At 44.8% G+C, this 16,040-nt stretch overlaps 1 protein-coding gene across 2 annotated transcripts in view; it reads left to right on the plus strand.

Moving 5' to 3' along the window:
- Positions 1-15,322, plus strand: part of ep300a (EP300 lysine acetyltransferase a) — a 24,137-nt gene extending 8,815 nt beyond the window's left edge. The window contains exons 5-31 of one of the 2 annotated variants that reach the window (XM_086063940.1): positions 811-930; positions 1,144-1,383; positions 1,888-1,993; positions 2,127-2,252; positions 2,690-2,807; positions 2,896-3,037; positions 3,184-3,258; positions 3,449-3,534; positions 3,856-4,008; positions 4,222-4,686; positions 5,027-5,438; positions 5,543-5,661; positions 5,812-5,875; positions 5,966-6,141; positions 6,816-6,904; positions 7,785-7,865; positions 8,184-8,240; positions 8,324-8,401; positions 8,492-8,559; positions 8,647-8,797; positions 8,896-9,042; positions 9,125-9,238; positions 9,359-9,524; positions 9,683-9,850; positions 9,930-10,091; positions 10,644-10,925; positions 12,192-15,322. In XM_086063940.1, coding sequence (XP_085920066.1) covers positions 811-930; positions 1,144-1,383; positions 1,888-1,993; positions 2,127-2,252; positions 2,690-2,807; positions 2,896-3,037; positions 3,184-3,258; positions 3,449-3,534; positions 3,856-4,008; positions 4,222-4,686; positions 5,027-5,438; positions 5,543-5,661; positions 5,812-5,875; positions 5,966-6,141; positions 6,816-6,904; positions 7,785-7,865; positions 8,184-8,240; positions 8,324-8,401; positions 8,492-8,559; positions 8,647-8,797; positions 8,896-9,042; positions 9,125-9,238; positions 9,359-9,524; positions 9,683-9,850; positions 9,930-10,091; positions 10,644-10,925; positions 12,192-15,155 — 6,929 coding nt within the window. In that variant the 3' untranslated portion in view covers positions 15,156-15,322. The remainder of the gene's footprint in view (positions 1-810; positions 931-1,143; positions 1,384-1,887; positions 1,994-2,126; positions 2,253-2,689; positions 2,808-2,895; positions 3,038-3,183; positions 3,259-3,448; positions 3,535-3,855; positions 4,009-4,221; positions 4,687-5,026; positions 5,439-5,542; positions 5,662-5,811; positions 5,876-5,965; positions 6,142-6,815; positions 6,905-7,784; positions 7,866-8,183; positions 8,241-8,323; positions 8,402-8,491; positions 8,560-8,646; positions 8,798-8,895; positions 9,043-9,124; positions 9,239-9,358; positions 9,525-9,682; positions 9,851-9,929; positions 10,092-10,643; positions 10,926-12,191) is intronic. The other variant, XM_086063941.1, reaches the window with a different exon arrangement.
- Positions 15,323-16,040: the final 718 nt, after the last annotated feature.

The raw sequence follows: 16,040 nt of genomic DNA on the forward strand, positions 1-16,040 counted from the left end.
AGTTCGCAATCATTGACCACCATTTATTGTATTTAACTCTTGAAACAACTCTTTAAAGGAGTTTCATTTTATGTGGTGGATGTGTTCGAGGCCCACTCACAATAGGCAAAAATCTGCAATATGGAGACTATATAAAATGTTTTACTCGACTGAAATGCTATACACAAAACATTTAAAGACAATCCAAATGATTAAATACACTTTTTTAAAGTATTCCTTGCTTAGTCCTGCCTGTTCTCACTTTTTTTTGTTCACCTCCCACTTGTCTAAACACGATTCACGAACAAATTCTGATTAATATTGCGTTTGTGGAATTTGAAATAGGCAGAAAAATCCACCTGTTTTTATCCATCACAAGGGGCTGACATTTTGCCCTGTACAGTCACTGTACAGTCAATCGCTCAGCCTTACTCCCATGCACATATTATCTCTGCTCTGGAGAACACCAAATACTTAAGCAGCAAATTGTGTTACTTTTTTACACTGTGCATTCCTATTCTTATTGTTCTTAATTACGCTACATGTTGCAACACAGCTAGGTACTGAACTAAAGGTGCACATCTCTAAATTTGGGCTTCACTGTATACCGTTTAAAAAAAGGGTACAAAGAATAACTGCAATGCAGTAGAGGAACGCTGTATTTTGTTGAACAATTTGTACTGTAAATAACAAGTACGTTTTCTTGGATGGCCAACTTATAATTATTTCAATTTCTTTAAAATTTGACTTGTTTTCCTGGCAAGGAACACAAAAAACACGAACACCTAATCTATAGCAACAAACCTTAATTTCATGTATTTTCTTCCTCAGTTGCTCACTGTGCATCGTCAAGGCAAATCATCTCCCACTGGAAGAACTGCACTCGACATGACTGTCCAGTTTGCCTGCCACTGAAGAATGCTGGGGACAAGAGGAACCCGCAGTGTGAGTGTCTGTATCCGACCAAAATGTTTATTTATTTATTTTAACACATTTTTTTCCTCATTTGAAGCAATTGTTTCCGTCATTGACTTTTCAATTTGTCATTACAGTTGTTGTGCTTGCTATAATAATTTTGACAACAGAGCATTTATTTAATTCATTTAAAAAATTTAAGTGCTATTTAAGTGTCTCTAATTGTCATCTTGTCTTATATCCTCACAGCTCTTCTTAGTGCAGCTGCTGCAGGTCTGGGCAGTTCTCTTGGGTCAGTCCCTGGTAGCCAACCAAGTGCTCCAAACCTCAATCCTCCGAGCCAGATTGACCCCAGTTCCATAGAAAGAGCCTATGCAGCATTAGGTCTCACCTACCAGGGAAACCAGATCCAGGGCCAGCATTCTCAGACCAACATGCCCAACCAGGCCCTCCAAGGCCAGGCTGGTATGAGGCCGATGAACCCAATGGGTAAGTTGGCTATCTTGAAGACCTTTTTAAAGGGGAAGTCAACCCAAAATCAATTTCTTGACAATAATATGTTCTATGCAGCCCCACTAGGCTAATATGGTATTCTGCTTAATATTGTGTTACTGGAATCCAGCAGTTTTTATCAATATCAGAAGGCGGCCATTTTGCCACTTGCTCATCGACTGACAATGACATCACAGTTGCTCGGGTCTCAGGTAACAACCAATCATAGCTCAGCTTCAGAAAACTGTTGAGCTGTGATTGGTCGTTGCCTGAGCCCTAAGCAACATTGATGTCATCTTCAGTTGACAGCAAGTGGCAAAATGGCCACACCCTGAGATGCATACAAATGTCTAGATTTTGCTTCATAACTCATATTCCACAAATGTAATATTAATCAGAATGTCATTTTTAGACTGACTTCCCCTTTAAGGGCTATTTACAGGAGAAAGGTACATGCATGCATTTTATATACGCAATTGTCTTCTCTTTATCTCTACTAAGGAGCAAATCCTATGGGAGTTAATGGAGGTGTGGGTACGCCTTCTCAGAATCAACAAGCCAACTTACTGCAAGACACTATGATGCATCTCAATGTGAATAGCCAGAGGTACGAAGGAAAAATCCTCCTGAATCCATTTTAATCCTAAACAGTTTTGAACTGTATATATCTAGACTTCCAAATTGGGTTGAGACAATAATCTTTTCAAGATTGTGATTTGAAGGATGTTTTTGTTCTCCAGTTTGATGAATGATGCCAGTGGGGTCGGCTCCATGCCCACAGCAGGCCCTCCCTCTGCCACAGGAATGAGAAAAAGCTGGCATGAGGACATCACGCAAGACCTGCGAAATCACTTGGTACACAAGCTGTGAGTACTGAAAACATTTGGCATTTTTTCCCCTTTGGTCACAACCTAAAATGACTTCTAGATGCACTGTGACTTGGAAAGCTATTCAACTTACAAGTGACAACATTGGACTTTTCAATTATGTTAATATTACAGGTAAGAAGATCAAACTGCACGGAAATTCATTAAGTTCTCATTGCCAAGTTATTGTCCACCAGTCCACTGCTTTTCCATTTATATTTGAATCATTTGGAGAAATTGTTTTTTTTATATTGAAGAAATGGTAGCAGTGGTAAAAACAGGAAGGTGATGCTCATTGGACTGATTCCTCCAAGGGATCGTCATTTATACAATGGTGCTGTTTGTGTCATTTCAATCATGTCGTTTTCATCTAGTATACACAATACTGACAAATGAGCTGCCAGTTAACTTGTAATTTTTTTCCCCATCACCCGCAGTGTTCAGGCCATCTTTCCAACTCCAGATCCTGCAGCTTTAAAAGACCGCAGGATGGAGAACTTGGTGGCTTATGCCAGAAAAGTTGAAGGAGACATGTACGAGTCGGCAAACAATAGAGTAAGTGACCACAGGTGTCATTTAACAGCAGTTGTAAGTACAGATATTTTATCCCAATCTTGTTTCCTTTGACTGTCTTTTTGGCCAGGCTGAGTATTACCACTTGTTAGCTGAGAAGATCTACAAAATCCAGAAAGAGCTGGAGGAGAAGAGGAGGACTCGTCTCCAGAAGCAAGGTCTGGGTCTTGGCCCTGCCGGCCTGGGTCAGTCTCCTGCTGGACTGCCTCCAAGTGAGTGTGCAAGAATTGTACATGGACTTGCGATATTCATGTGAACAATAAGAGCAATTAGGAATAGTTGTTAATAAATACTGTAGCTTGTAAGGTGATGTATGCACCTTTATTGTCATGTACACATCATCCCTCTGTTTTTCCAGATGGTCCCCTCCCTGACCCATCTATGGTACGACCCACTGGACCCAATCAAATGGTCAACAGAATGCAAAGCCCAGGTAGACAATCATTGGGGATCCGCTCATATAAAAGACAAGTATCGCACCAGATAATGTTTACAAGCGATTATCTTGCTGAGCAAAACTGCGAGAAAACTAATTCAATTTACTGTATGTTTATAATATATGTAAATTGTGGTTTCCGATTTAAGTGGTACGTGTGGTAATAACAGTTAGCGTGTTTTGTCAGGCATGAATCAATTCAGTCAGCTGGGGATGCAGTCTCTGGGCCAGAGGTCCACTCCTCCTCTCCCCTTGGGAACATCTGGCAACCAGGTCTGTACAAAATGTACTTGTTTTATTATATGATCTCGCTCTGTGTTATGCATTAATTTATGCATATATTTTTTCCTGTTCATTGGCTCTTTTGTTAATTGTTTTGAATAGGACCACTCATAAAGATGTAATTTTTTTTTTTTACAGTGGCAGACAACTGCTGTTTATTCATCTACTTGTATTATAGTGACACATTTTAATCCGTATTCTGTGACATTATAGACGACATGAGTAATAACAATAGCTTTCTTTGACTTTCCACACCACTAGATGAAAAATCTCCAATAATTTCTGTGTTTATACCTGTGCCTGTATGTCTAGATGGGAATTGTTGGATCGAGGATGGGTCAGCCTAATGTCAACCAACTCCAGAACCAGTATCTGCCCCAGGGCCAGTTTGCTGGCTCAGGACCTGTGGTCGGAACAACTCCTTCTGGGATGGCACAGCCTGGACCTCAGGGAGGCATGCCACAGGTAAGATCAGAAAAGTGTGAATGGCAGCAATGACTTAGTCGTCAACTTTTTCTGTAAGCAAAGGGGAACAGTCATTATATAATTGGAAATCAGATTTTACATCGTCTTTAAATAAGATCATAGTTGAGAATTGCATGTTCTATGAATATTTGAAAAGGATCCATTCATCCTTACTGTCCTAAATATTCATTCTGTTTATTTTTATTTTGTCAGACGCAGATGGGCACTCCTCCCTCTCTCCCAGTTGCTAGTCCTTTAGCACAACCGGGCTCTGCAAGCGGTTCCGGCGGAGTTTCCGCGGTGGGATCCATGGGCCCTCAAAGTGTTGGCGGTGGAGGCCCCAACTCGACTGTTGGAGCACCTACCTCCTCGATGACTCCAAATGCAAACCAGCAACCCAACTCCCTACCCCATTTAGGAGCCATGCGCGGCAGCTCACCCTCCCCGGCTCACAGTCGCTCGCCTACACCTCACCAGACACCACCCAGACTCGCCGGCTCCCAGACCCCTCAGCCACACACCCCTAATGCACCACCCCAAACCTCCCAGCTGGGCCAGGGTCCTGGCTCCAACAAGCCCCTCCAGCAGCCACACATCGGCGCCGGCTCCACTACGCCATCTCACCCTGGACTTGGCTCAAGCTCAACACCACATGGTGCTCAGATGCCACGCACTCCGGTCAGTGTTGGTTAACTCATTCAAACCCAAAAACGTATAAATAATTGTTTTAATACTTTGCCCTTCACTCCCCAAAACTTATTTATGTTTTTTCATGGGGTTTCTTTATGCTAGAGCATACAGAAGGCTTTAATAAAGCTTCTGACCTGAAGAATCCAGTAAAACAGCTGGGAGCAAAGGGGGTTGCTTCAGTGAACATGGCTGGAAGCGAATGAGTTAACAATTTATAACCATTTGCACCAAATTTTGGTGTTTATTAGGCTGGATTTACACTTGATGTTCAATCGGCCAGTTCCGCTTTATGCCTGTATCCTACTTAAATGTTTCTTTTTGTTTGCAGTTGTCCCAAAAGGGTTCATTCCAAGCGGACAGCCAGGCTTTGACTCCAGCCTCCGTCAACAGCCTGGATACTTCCTCCCAAAAGGTGCAGTCGGACACCACGGCCGCCATGCCAGACCATAAGTCAGAAGTCAAGCAGCAGCAGGATGATGCGGAGGAGAGCGACACCGGCAGTGGCTCCAAGGGGGGGAAGCTCAGCAATGTCAAAATGGAAGAAAGTCCTGTGAAAATTGAGGTTAAAAAGGAGGAATATTCCGGAGAAGGAGGCAAGGTAGTTCCAATGGATACATCGACCACCCTGCCAATGTCGGTTGTAAAAACTGAAGACAAGAAACCGGATGTTAAAAAGGAGTTGAAAGAAGAAGAGCAATCATCCGACGGGGCTGTTTCGCAGTCACCAGCAAAAAAGAAGAGTATGGGAAAGTTTATCTTAAATCTGTGTCTATGGTTAATCCAACTTCAGTAATTTTATTATTATAATTTTTGTATCATAACCAAATTGTGTACGTTTTTCAAGTTTTCAAGCCAGAAGAGCTTCGCCAGGCCCTAATGCCAACACTGGAGTCCCTCTACAGGCAAGAACCGGAGTCGCTGCCCTTCAGGATGCCTGTCGATCCACACCTATTGTGCATACCTGTACGTGAGCATGCAGCTTATTGTACAAACCTTAGTTATTTTGTTTTTGGGGTTTTTTTGGTGTCCATTTTGACTCATCTTTTCCCCCTAGATATTTTTGATTTCATCCAGTTTCATGGGATGTAATACCTGTACATGATATTTTAACAGGACTACTTCGACATTGTGAAGAACCCCATGGATTTGTCCACTATCAAGCGGAAGCTAGACACAGGTCAGTATTTCTCTTCTTTTAATTAGTGGAAAACCAAGGTTGTGGATGGCCTTGAATGCGAACATGAGGATTGTGTATTTGTGCTTGTAGGCCAGTATCAGGACCCCTGGCAGTACGTGGATGACATCTGGTTGATGTTCAACAATGCTTGGCTGTACAATCGCAAAACATCTCGAGTCTACAAGTGCTGCTCCAAACTGGCGGAGGTCTTTGAACAGGAGATTGACCCAGTCATGCAGCGACTTGGCTACTGTTGTGGAAGAAAGGTGAGACCTGGCATGAAATTAACAACAAGTGTAACAAATCATGTATATTGTATTGCTTTCTAAATGAATCATAATAAAATAAGCACAATAATGAGTTGTATTTGTAATTAAATGTTTAGATATACGCTATACGTGACAGCACTTGTGAGAGCCTAGAAGATTTTTTTTCCTACTTATTTAAATCTCTAGAATTCACATTTAGCCCTGTCATTCCCTCATGTTGTTACAGTTTCTCTTTGTGCATGAAACTACGCCTTATCTCGTACCAGTCAAACCCTTCTCAAAGTGTATTTGGATGCACAAATGCAATGTAATGTTTCAAGTGTTTTGAATGCTTTAAGCTATGGAGCTAAAATGGTCTTGGGAACGCCACTGCCATATCATATTTCTCAGTAGACTCGTCTATTTTTGGTTTTGCTGACAAATAAAACAACTGAGGGAATGGTGCTTGTTTGCTAGGAGGGTGAACTAAAACTTTGTTCTTATAAAATCAATCATTTCTAACTAAATCTGTTAACCCTGGGGGAGTTATTGACCGTCACATTTTGCACTGGACTGCATAATATGTTGCAAAGGGAGTCTGTTATGTTTTTGTTTGATGCCAGTAAAAAAGTTATTTTTTTTTTTTGGGGGAGAACTATGTCATTGACTGTTCCTTTACTTCTGCCCAACAGCTTGAGTTCTCCCCTCAGACACTGTGCTGCTACGGGAAGCAGCTGTGCACTATTCCCCGAGACGCTGCTTATTTCAGTTACCAGAACAGGTACAGAGGAATTTCTTATCATCATGGCCAATGGACAGCTTGAAAAATGAAGGGGCTTGATGAAAAGCGACTGATAGTGGATTCATATGAAAATATCTTCATCTGATTAATTTTTTTATTTCCATCATCTTCAACGCCTTTATTTTTTCCATGTTGTACCTAATACGTTGGCATTTTAGAAGTCAGTCTTGTATTTTATTTATTTTTTACAGGGGCATCTTGATAAATTAGAATACTGTAGAAACGTTACTATCATCAGTTTTCCACAATATTCTTATTCACTGAGATGCACTTGTAGAAACAGTTCATTGTAAAGTGCATTTATGCATCTGTGAATTGTTTGTGGCTGGGATGGTAAAAGACCGACTTTGCAATGAACTAAGCAATTATTTCCTGCGTGTGCATAATATCTTATGCTCCAACCTCTTTCCCCAGCCCACTTCCCCTGTTAAAAGAAACCCAACCCATTTGTTTGTGCTCCCTCTGCTCTTAGTTGTGTTTTATGCTCATCCTATTTCATGTCCAAATTGCTCATCTGGGCTTTGCCTGGGATTTCTGCTCTTGTGTTGTCATCCATGTTTGTCTTGTCACGTGACTTGTCTCTTGTCCTTTCCAATGGTTGTGATATGATACTCCCATTGTTTTTCACCATGTTCAACCATGAACCTCCACAACCATCCCCTCCATCACTAATCTCCCCCCTCCCATCTACCAAACACTTGTCTGTTTGTTTTTTTGCGCTGATGACTTCCTGCTGTCCTATGCATCCACTTCTGCTTGCCGCTTTGCTCGTGTTCCTTTTGGGGACTGCCCTCCCATGCGCTGTTGGTCATTGACTGCTATGGCGTAGTTCACCAAAGTTTTGGCTTATTGCTGACAGGTACCACTTCTGTGAGAAGTGTTTCAACGAGATCCAGGGAGAGACTGTGTCCCTGGGTGATGACCCCACTCAGCCACAGACGTAAGTATTATTGTATATTAAGAACAAATACGAGTATGTTACATTTCTTTTAAAAGGGCTGATAACGTCAAATGTCTATTTTCATTGCATCATCACCAAGGTGGTGATGATGTAGACCTTCAAGCTAACATGTCAAACTGTTAAGCTGTAGTTATTTTTCTGCAAAACCCAATTTTTAGTCAGCCATTGGAAAAACATGCACTGTTCTGATATATAGTGGGTGGTACCTAACTTATGCATATTTGTAGAATGTGTTTGATTTTAGTTTTTCCGCTGCAGTGTTTTTCTCTTGCTTTGTCTTACTCAAATTTCTTTCAGATCCATTAACAAAGAGCAGTTTGAGAAGAAAAAGAATGACACACTGGACCCTGAATTGTAAGTTTAGCAGCCATCAAATTTTCACACCAGTGTGTGGCCAAATCGCATGTAATGTATGTCTTACGCTTTTTTGATTTAAGGCTTGTTGAATGTTTGGACTGTGGACGCAAGATGCACCAGATTTGTGTCTTACACAATGACACAATCTGGCCGTTGGGGTAAGTTTTTTGTTTTGTTTTGTTTTTTGTCATCACATGAAAAATTATTGTTATAAATTGACTTAACCTTCATTTTGTGATATGCCCCAGTTTTGTATGTGATGGCTGCCTCAAGAAGTCTAATAAGACGAGGAGGGAGAACAAGTATTCTGCTAAAAGTATGTAACCAATTCTCTTCTATTTAAAGATAAAACAAAATATGGAATAAAAAAAAAAAAGAAGAAGCTTTTTCTCTTCTCTATCAGGGTTGCCTCAGACAAAGTTAGGCTGTTTCCTGGAGTCGAGGGTGAACGACTTTCTGAAGCGTCAGAGCCACCCGGAGGCTGGGGAGGTCTTCATCCGAATGGTGCACGTCTCAGACAAAGTTGTGGAAGTGAAACCCGGCATGAAGTCCAAGTATGTCAGCGACCGGGCGGCAAAATGTTCAAAAGTCATTTGACTTTTTCGTTGCTGCTGTGTATTTAAATTGAGGGTTTCCATTGATGTCTTTTCAGATTTGTGGATAGTGGAGAGATGTCGGAGTCTTTCCCATACAGGACAAAAGCCCTTTTTGCATTTGAAGACATTGACGGCGCAGATGTCTGCTTTTTTGGAATGCATGTGCAAGAGTACGGCTCAGACTGCCCTCAGCCTAATCAGAGGTATGTACTTTACACACTTTTAATTTTTTTTATTAAATTAAACTCCACAAAATTGTTGACTGTTGTTTGATCATCCTTTCAGACGAGTTTACATCTCCTACCTGGACAGTGTGCATTTTTTCCGGCCGCGAACTCTGCGAACGGCTGTTTACCATGAAATCCTCATTGGCTACTTGGAATATGCCAAAAAGTTGGGGTAAGCCCTGTTTTTTTTTTTTTTTTGCAGAAATCATGTAGTAATGATAACGTAGCTCATACCTTCTATTAAATTCTGTCTTGTCAGCATCTGTGTTCACTTTTTTTGAATACTCCCCAGCTACACAACTGGGCACATCTGGGCCTGTCCGCCCAGTGAAGGCGATGACTACATCTTCCACTGCCACCCTGCTGATCAGAAGATTCCAAAGCCAAAACGCCTCCAAGAGTGGTACAAGAAGATGTTGGACAAAGCTGTGGCTGAGCGGATAGTACACGACTACAAGGTAGAGAGGCACAATTGTAGTCTTTGCGGATGAAATGATGGATTTTCAGATGGAGAATTTTCATTCGAATCACAATGCAAGGCTCCATGTAAAGCCGGCTGTTGACGCACCTCCCAGTAATGACACATTGCATTGTATTTTGGATTCCTCTCTTACAGGATATCTTCAAGCAGGCGACAGAGGATCGTTTGACCAGCGCCAACGAGTTGCCTTATTTTGAAGGTGATTTTTGGCCCAATGTGCTGGAAGAGAGTATTAAAGAGCTGGAGCAGGAGGAGGAAGAACGCAAGAGGGAGGAGAACAGCACTTCTAATGAGAGTATTGATGTAAGTAATTGAGTGTTTTAACCCGTGAGGTTGTGTTAAGTGACATTGACATTTTTTCCTTCTTTTTTTGTGTGTGCAGGACAGTAAAGGTGACAGTAAAAATGCCAAGAAAAAGAACAATAAGAAGACTAGTAAGAACAAGAGCAGCCTGAGCCGAGCCAATAAGAAGAAGCCGGGCATGCCCAATGTGTCCAATGACCTTTCACAAAAGCTGTATGCCACTATGGAAAAACACAAAGAGGTATAAAAACGTAAAATGCTCACTACTCATTAGGGCTGGCTGAGCAATTTATTTTGTTGATTGATTTAAATGTATTAATCCACATGATTTTTGCTGCTTCCACTGTTCAAAGTGCACTTATGTGCTGCCTTGCACTAACAAAACGGCTGCGAACAAAGTGGAACAACTTCACAAAAGCACCCTCAGTGTTGCCCAAATTAGCAACCTGGTCACTGGATTATTTCCGTTATTTCTGTAGAAGTTTATTCAAATCCATGCTTGGAAAGAAAACTTGCTTGAAAGAAACTGTTTTCAAAGATTTGTTTTGCCTTCCGGCATATGCTTTATTTATCCAAAGCAATTTGTTTTAACCAAGTCATTATCTGAAAATAATCAATTAAAATTGTGAATTTTTGTTGAAACAAACATTTAATTTTAAAGTCTTAAAATTGTCTTCCTCCCATTCCTTTCAGGCTAGCTTTAGTTGAGTATTGTTTGGAAAAATGGATATCTTGTTGATGTCGATTGCTGCCTGAAATAAATGAACAGATGGAAATGTCTTTTTCACCATAGGTGTTCTTTGTGATCCGGCTGATCGCGGGTCCAATGGCCAACGCGCTGCCCCCCATCGTGGACCCCGATCCGCTAATGGCCTGCGACCTCATGGACGGCCGCGACGCTTTCCTAACGTTGGCGCGGGACAAACACCTGGAGTTCAGCTCGTTGAGGCGCTCCATGTGGAGCTCCATGAGCATGCTGGTGGAGTTGCACAACCAAAGCCAAGACCGCTTCGTCTACACGTGCAATATGTGCAAACACCACGTGGAGACTCGGTTTCACTGTACCGTGTGCGAGGTGAGCTACGGATTGAAAGAATCTTTTTATTGGGAAGAAGCAAAATATTTTCTTTTAAATGACGTTAACATTTTTTTCGAGCTGCCCTTGGTCCACTCTAGGTTACATAACTCAGGCGGTTGACCCCGCCCTCCTTTTAAAAATCTGGATATTTTTCTTACCAAATTGCTCAATGAACTTAACTTGTGAAGAACAAAACCAATGAAAGACTAGTTTTGTCTATCCAAGCAGGTGAAAAAAGAAGAGGGCAAGTTAGCACTAATTGCTAGGTTTGTTTGTTAGTTTTTCTTTTTCCACCAATAATTTTTTACAGTTGGTAGTTGTTTTTCCAGTCGAGCTGGCACTGCTTGTTTGTGTGACATTTCTAAAAACACAAGGAAGCAGTGGCAGCTCTGATAGACTGGAGTGGCAACTGAATCTGTCAGCAAGGTAAGAGGTTTTTCTCTTTGCTGGGAAAATAATTATCTGAAGAAGAAAAAAACTTAAAACCTGTTTATATCTAAAAAATAAGATAAGGTGAGTGCTATAGCACTAACACCAATTGCATTTAAATCCACTTTAAATTAGATCTAACAGGAATCTCATTTGTTATTTCCACCTTCAATTGGCTATCAGAAATTTAAGAAAAACACCTCATTGTTTTGTTAGTTTTTTTATCTTAACTAAAAAAAGGAGGGGGGGGGGTAAAAAACAGATTTTTCACAGTAAAATTTTAGACTCAGATTAAATATTTTAATATTGAGTTGGTAATGACTTGACCCAAGCTCGAGCAATTAAATATTAAAATCAAATATGACTTATTTAGTATTTTTGATCCAATCCTAAAATTTAACTACGATAAATGAAGCATTCTTTCGAATTATTTTTTTTGTGTTAGATTAAAAAGCAAAATATAAATTACATCTCTTCCATAAATCTCATGGACAATATCAATCCATTGTTCAACGGTTGGTGATTCTACTTTTAACCATTTTCTGACTGCTTACTTCCTGCTCGTAGTATACTCAGCATTTTAAAATAATGAATAACCCACACATTAAGCAGTGAATCGGAACTATGTTTTGACATCGTAAGACCAAGTCGGCACCTAATAGTGACTCGACAGTACCTGGCCATTACCACAATGTTGTCGGAGGAAAGTGGCCACTAATTTTAACAGCTCGAATGCATTTTAGGTTAAACCTCATATTTTACCCAATATCCACAACTTGTCTTATAACCCGGTGGATTTGTTTTAAATACGATTGTTCATGTCATCTCTCGCAGGACTACGACCTTTGCATCACGTGCTACAACACTAAGGGCCACGAGCACAAGATGGAGAAGTTAGGCCTGGGTTTGGACGACGAGAGCAGCAACCAGACGGGCGCCAGCACTCAGAACCCGGGAGACTCGCGGCGCCTCAGCATCCAGCGCTGCATCCAGTCGCTGGTCCACGCCTGCCAGTGTCGAAACGCCAACTGCTCGCTGCCGTCCTGCCAGAAGATGAAGCGCGTCGTTCAGCACACGAGAGGCTGCAAGAGAAAAACCAACGGCGGCTGCCCCATCTGCAAGCAGCTTATCGCGTTGTGTTGCTACCACGCCAAACACTGCCAGGAGAACAAGTGCCCGGTGCCGTTCTGCCTGAACATCAAGCACAAGCTGTGTCAACAGCAGCTGCAGCACCGGCTCCAGCAGGCCCAGATGCTGAGGCGGCGGATGGCCAGCATGCAGAGAGTCGGCAAACCGGCTCCAGGAGGCGCCCCAGGGGGCAATGGCCTGCCCTCCCCGGGAGCCAACAATGGAGGCACCGCTCCTAGCACGCCCACGTCTGCCGGCACGCAGCCACCCACGCCGCAGACGCCCACCCCGGGAAATCTAATGGCGCTTCCTCCGCAGCAGGGAGTCGGCGTGGGTCAACCACAGCAAGTTCAGCAGCAAAGCGGCGCCATCCCTCCTCAGCATCTACAACACCATCAGTTTCAGGCGATGAGCGCGGGAGGTGGAGGGGGGGTGATGACTTCCCCCCAGCAGCAGATGATGCAACAGTCACCCGGCGTCCAACAACTGCAGCAGCAGCACGCCGGCGCTTTGCCGCCGTACAATCCCAGACCGCCGGGAGCTTCTCCTCTCCACCAGTCGATGGGGAAAGCTGGACTCGGACCCGCCACCCCACCTCAGCAGCAACAGACACCTAACCAGGTGCAAGGGTCCATCCCTGTTCAGGGCCAGCAGCAAGGACCCCCTTTGGCGGCAGTCGAGACGGCTCTCAAAATCCAACGGCTCGCGGAGACCCAGAGGCAGATGGCTCAGGCTCAGGCCCAGGCTCAGATCCGAGGTTTAGGACAGGGCGGGATGATGCCCCAACATCCTCACCACCAAAACAACCCCGCCCAGATGGGCATGCCTCACATGGGCGCTCAGGGGATTCCCCCCCAGGCTCAAGGAATGGTAGGCAGGACTATGTTGGACCCTCAGCAGCAGGGGATGCTGGCTGGCATGCAGCAAGGCGGCCCCCAGTCTCAGTTGCCCCCTCAAGTCCAACAGCACCTCCAGCCGGGAAGCGGCGGGCAGCTCCAGCAAGCCAACCAGCAGTGGGGACCCGGGGGGCCGGGGATGACCCCGCAGCAGAGGTCCGCCATGATGGGTCACATGACGGCGCAGCAGCAGTCGGCGGTCGCGCAGCAGCAGCAGCAACAGCAGCAGCAGCAAGTTCAGCCAGGAAACCGCGGACTGATGCAGCCGGGGGGGCCGGGAAACCTGCCACAAGGGGCGCTGCAGGACCTCTTGAGAACATTGCGCTCCCCAAGTTCGCCCCTCCAGCAGCAGCAAGTCCTCAACATCCTCCGCTCCAACCCCACACTCATGGCGGCGTTCATCAGACAGAGAGCCGCCAGGTACCAGGGAGGGCAAGGTGTTCCCGGCGGACAAGGGGGGCCTCCGCAAGGCCCCGGAGGCGTAAGGTTCCAGGGGGCTGGCGTAGGAGTAGGAGGGCCCGTGGCCGGCATGGACGGCCAGCAGATGAGCCAAGCGGGAATGAACATGGCTCAGGGGGGCGGCGCAGGGGGGAGCGTGCCCACCATGGCTCAGCTTCAGCAACTCCAACAGCAGCAACAGCAGCAGCAGCGGCCAATGTTGCCTGGCAGCCTGCAACAGCAGCAAATGGCGGCCCTGCAGCAACAGCAGGGAGCGATGCAAGCAGGCCAACAAAACATGTCCACCATGACGCCGCATTTCCGAGAAATGCTCCTGAGACGACAACAACAACAACAACAGCAGCAACAGCAGCAGCAGATGGCAAACCAGGGACAGTTCCAACAAGGACAGCAGAGCTTCATGCAGCCTGGCCAAGGGCAGCCAGGAATGCCACCTTCGTCCCAAGCCCAACCCGGGGGCGGCGTGAGGCTTCCGGGGCAGCAGCAAGGAGGGCCGCAGGGTGGTCCGGGCCAGCAAGGCTACCCGGGCAACGCTTCCCAAGTGGCGGCCGCCCTCCAGCAAAGGCTGCACCAAATGCAAATGCACCACCAACAGCAGCATCAGCAGCAACAGAATTCAATGGGAGTAGGACCTCAAGGACAAGATGGAGGGCCGGGTGGCGGCGCGCCAGGGGGCGCCACGCTACAACCGGGTCAAAACGTACCGGGGCAGCAGCAAGGCGGGCCCCCACTGCCGCAGGCCTCCCAAGGTTTGATCCACCAGAACATCCACCAGAGGCTCCTTCAGCAGCAGCACCTGGGCGGGGGCTCCCCGGCCCAGCACAGCAGCCCCATGAGCCCCCAGCAGCAGATGGCCCAGTCCCCGCACCCCCACCTGCAAGGCCAAGGCGGCCTGGGCTCGCTGGGCAATCAGGTGCGGTCGCCGCAGCCATCGCCGCGGCCGCAGTCGCAGCCCCCCCACTCCAGCCCGTCCCCCCGCATGCAGCCCTCGTCCTCATCGTCCTCGTCCCAGCCGCAGCCGTCGCCGCACCGCATTTCCCCGCAGACTCAGACCGGATCACCCCACCCCGCCCACATGGGCCAACATCACCCCAACATGGCGCCGCTGCAGCAGCAGCCGCCAGGCGGGCCTGTGGATCCGGGACAGTTCAGCTCGGACCAGAACTCCATCATTTCTCAGCTGAGTGGCATGGCGGCCATGCACGCCGTCGCCAACCCAGGCGGGCAGTCCGACATGTTGGCCCCAAATAACAACAATAACAACAACCAGGAACTGGCAGCAAACATGAACCACAACAGTTTGGACCTCATGTAGCACATGTGCGTGCCATCACAGGAGATGGGAGTCAAACTAAGGATTTGACAAGTTTTCAATTTTTTATTTAAATATTTTTGTGATGTATAAAAAGTGAACTGAAGCTTCCTATGGGAGATCCGCAGCAGAAAATCCTACAAGTCAATAAATAAATAAATTAAAAACAATGGTAAGTTATTGCTGTTAATATATATCTATTTTTGCCAACTGTGTACAAAATGGTGGAAGGGCAACGTTTCAGGTTGAAGAGATTTCTTCCGTAGTCTATTACAACAATATTTTTGGGGACAGATGATTTTTTGCCTTTTTATGAATATTTTTAAGATTTTCAATGTGGTGAAAAATTCACGCGAGTTGACAAAGCTGTACTCCCCCCAACCCTCTCCCCATTTTTTTCTTCTTCAAAAAACTATTTTTTTCTCAAGTACCCAGTCATGATTGTATCGATTTTGCAGAGGGATGGGAAGTAAGTTTTTTTATTTAATTTTTCTTGTCAGCGGATCGTAAAACAAGCCTCAACACATTTTGCATTTCAGGTTTTTTTTTTCATCATTTTTACATCCCACCAACTCAAACATGACACATCTGCGGGTTCTGAAACTCCTCCCCCATCCTCCAAAGAACTGGCAAGGCCAACTTATGTTTAGAGGTTGTGATTAATTTAAATTTGTGTACATATATTTTCCATCCTGGCTTCTGAGCCGTGAGAAGAGATTATTATTATTTTTGTTTGTATTTTGATTCAATTTACTTTCAGCCACAAAGTTTAATTCATTGTTAGTACTGTACAAAGTTAAGAAATGGTGGATTTAGATACTGTATTTTGTAATGAAAATGAAAGGGGAAAACAACATGTGTATATAGTTCAAAACATTTAAATTCCCC

The sequence above is a fragment of the Leptonotus elevatus genome, chromosome 20 (genome assembly GCF_054856555.1).
Source record: "Leptonotus elevatus isolate MCC_2025b chromosome 20, RoL_Lele_1.0, whole genome shotgun sequence".
NCBI classification, from domain to species: domain Eukaryota; kingdom Metazoa; phylum Chordata; class Actinopteri; order Syngnathiformes; family Syngnathidae; genus Leptonotus; species Leptonotus elevatus.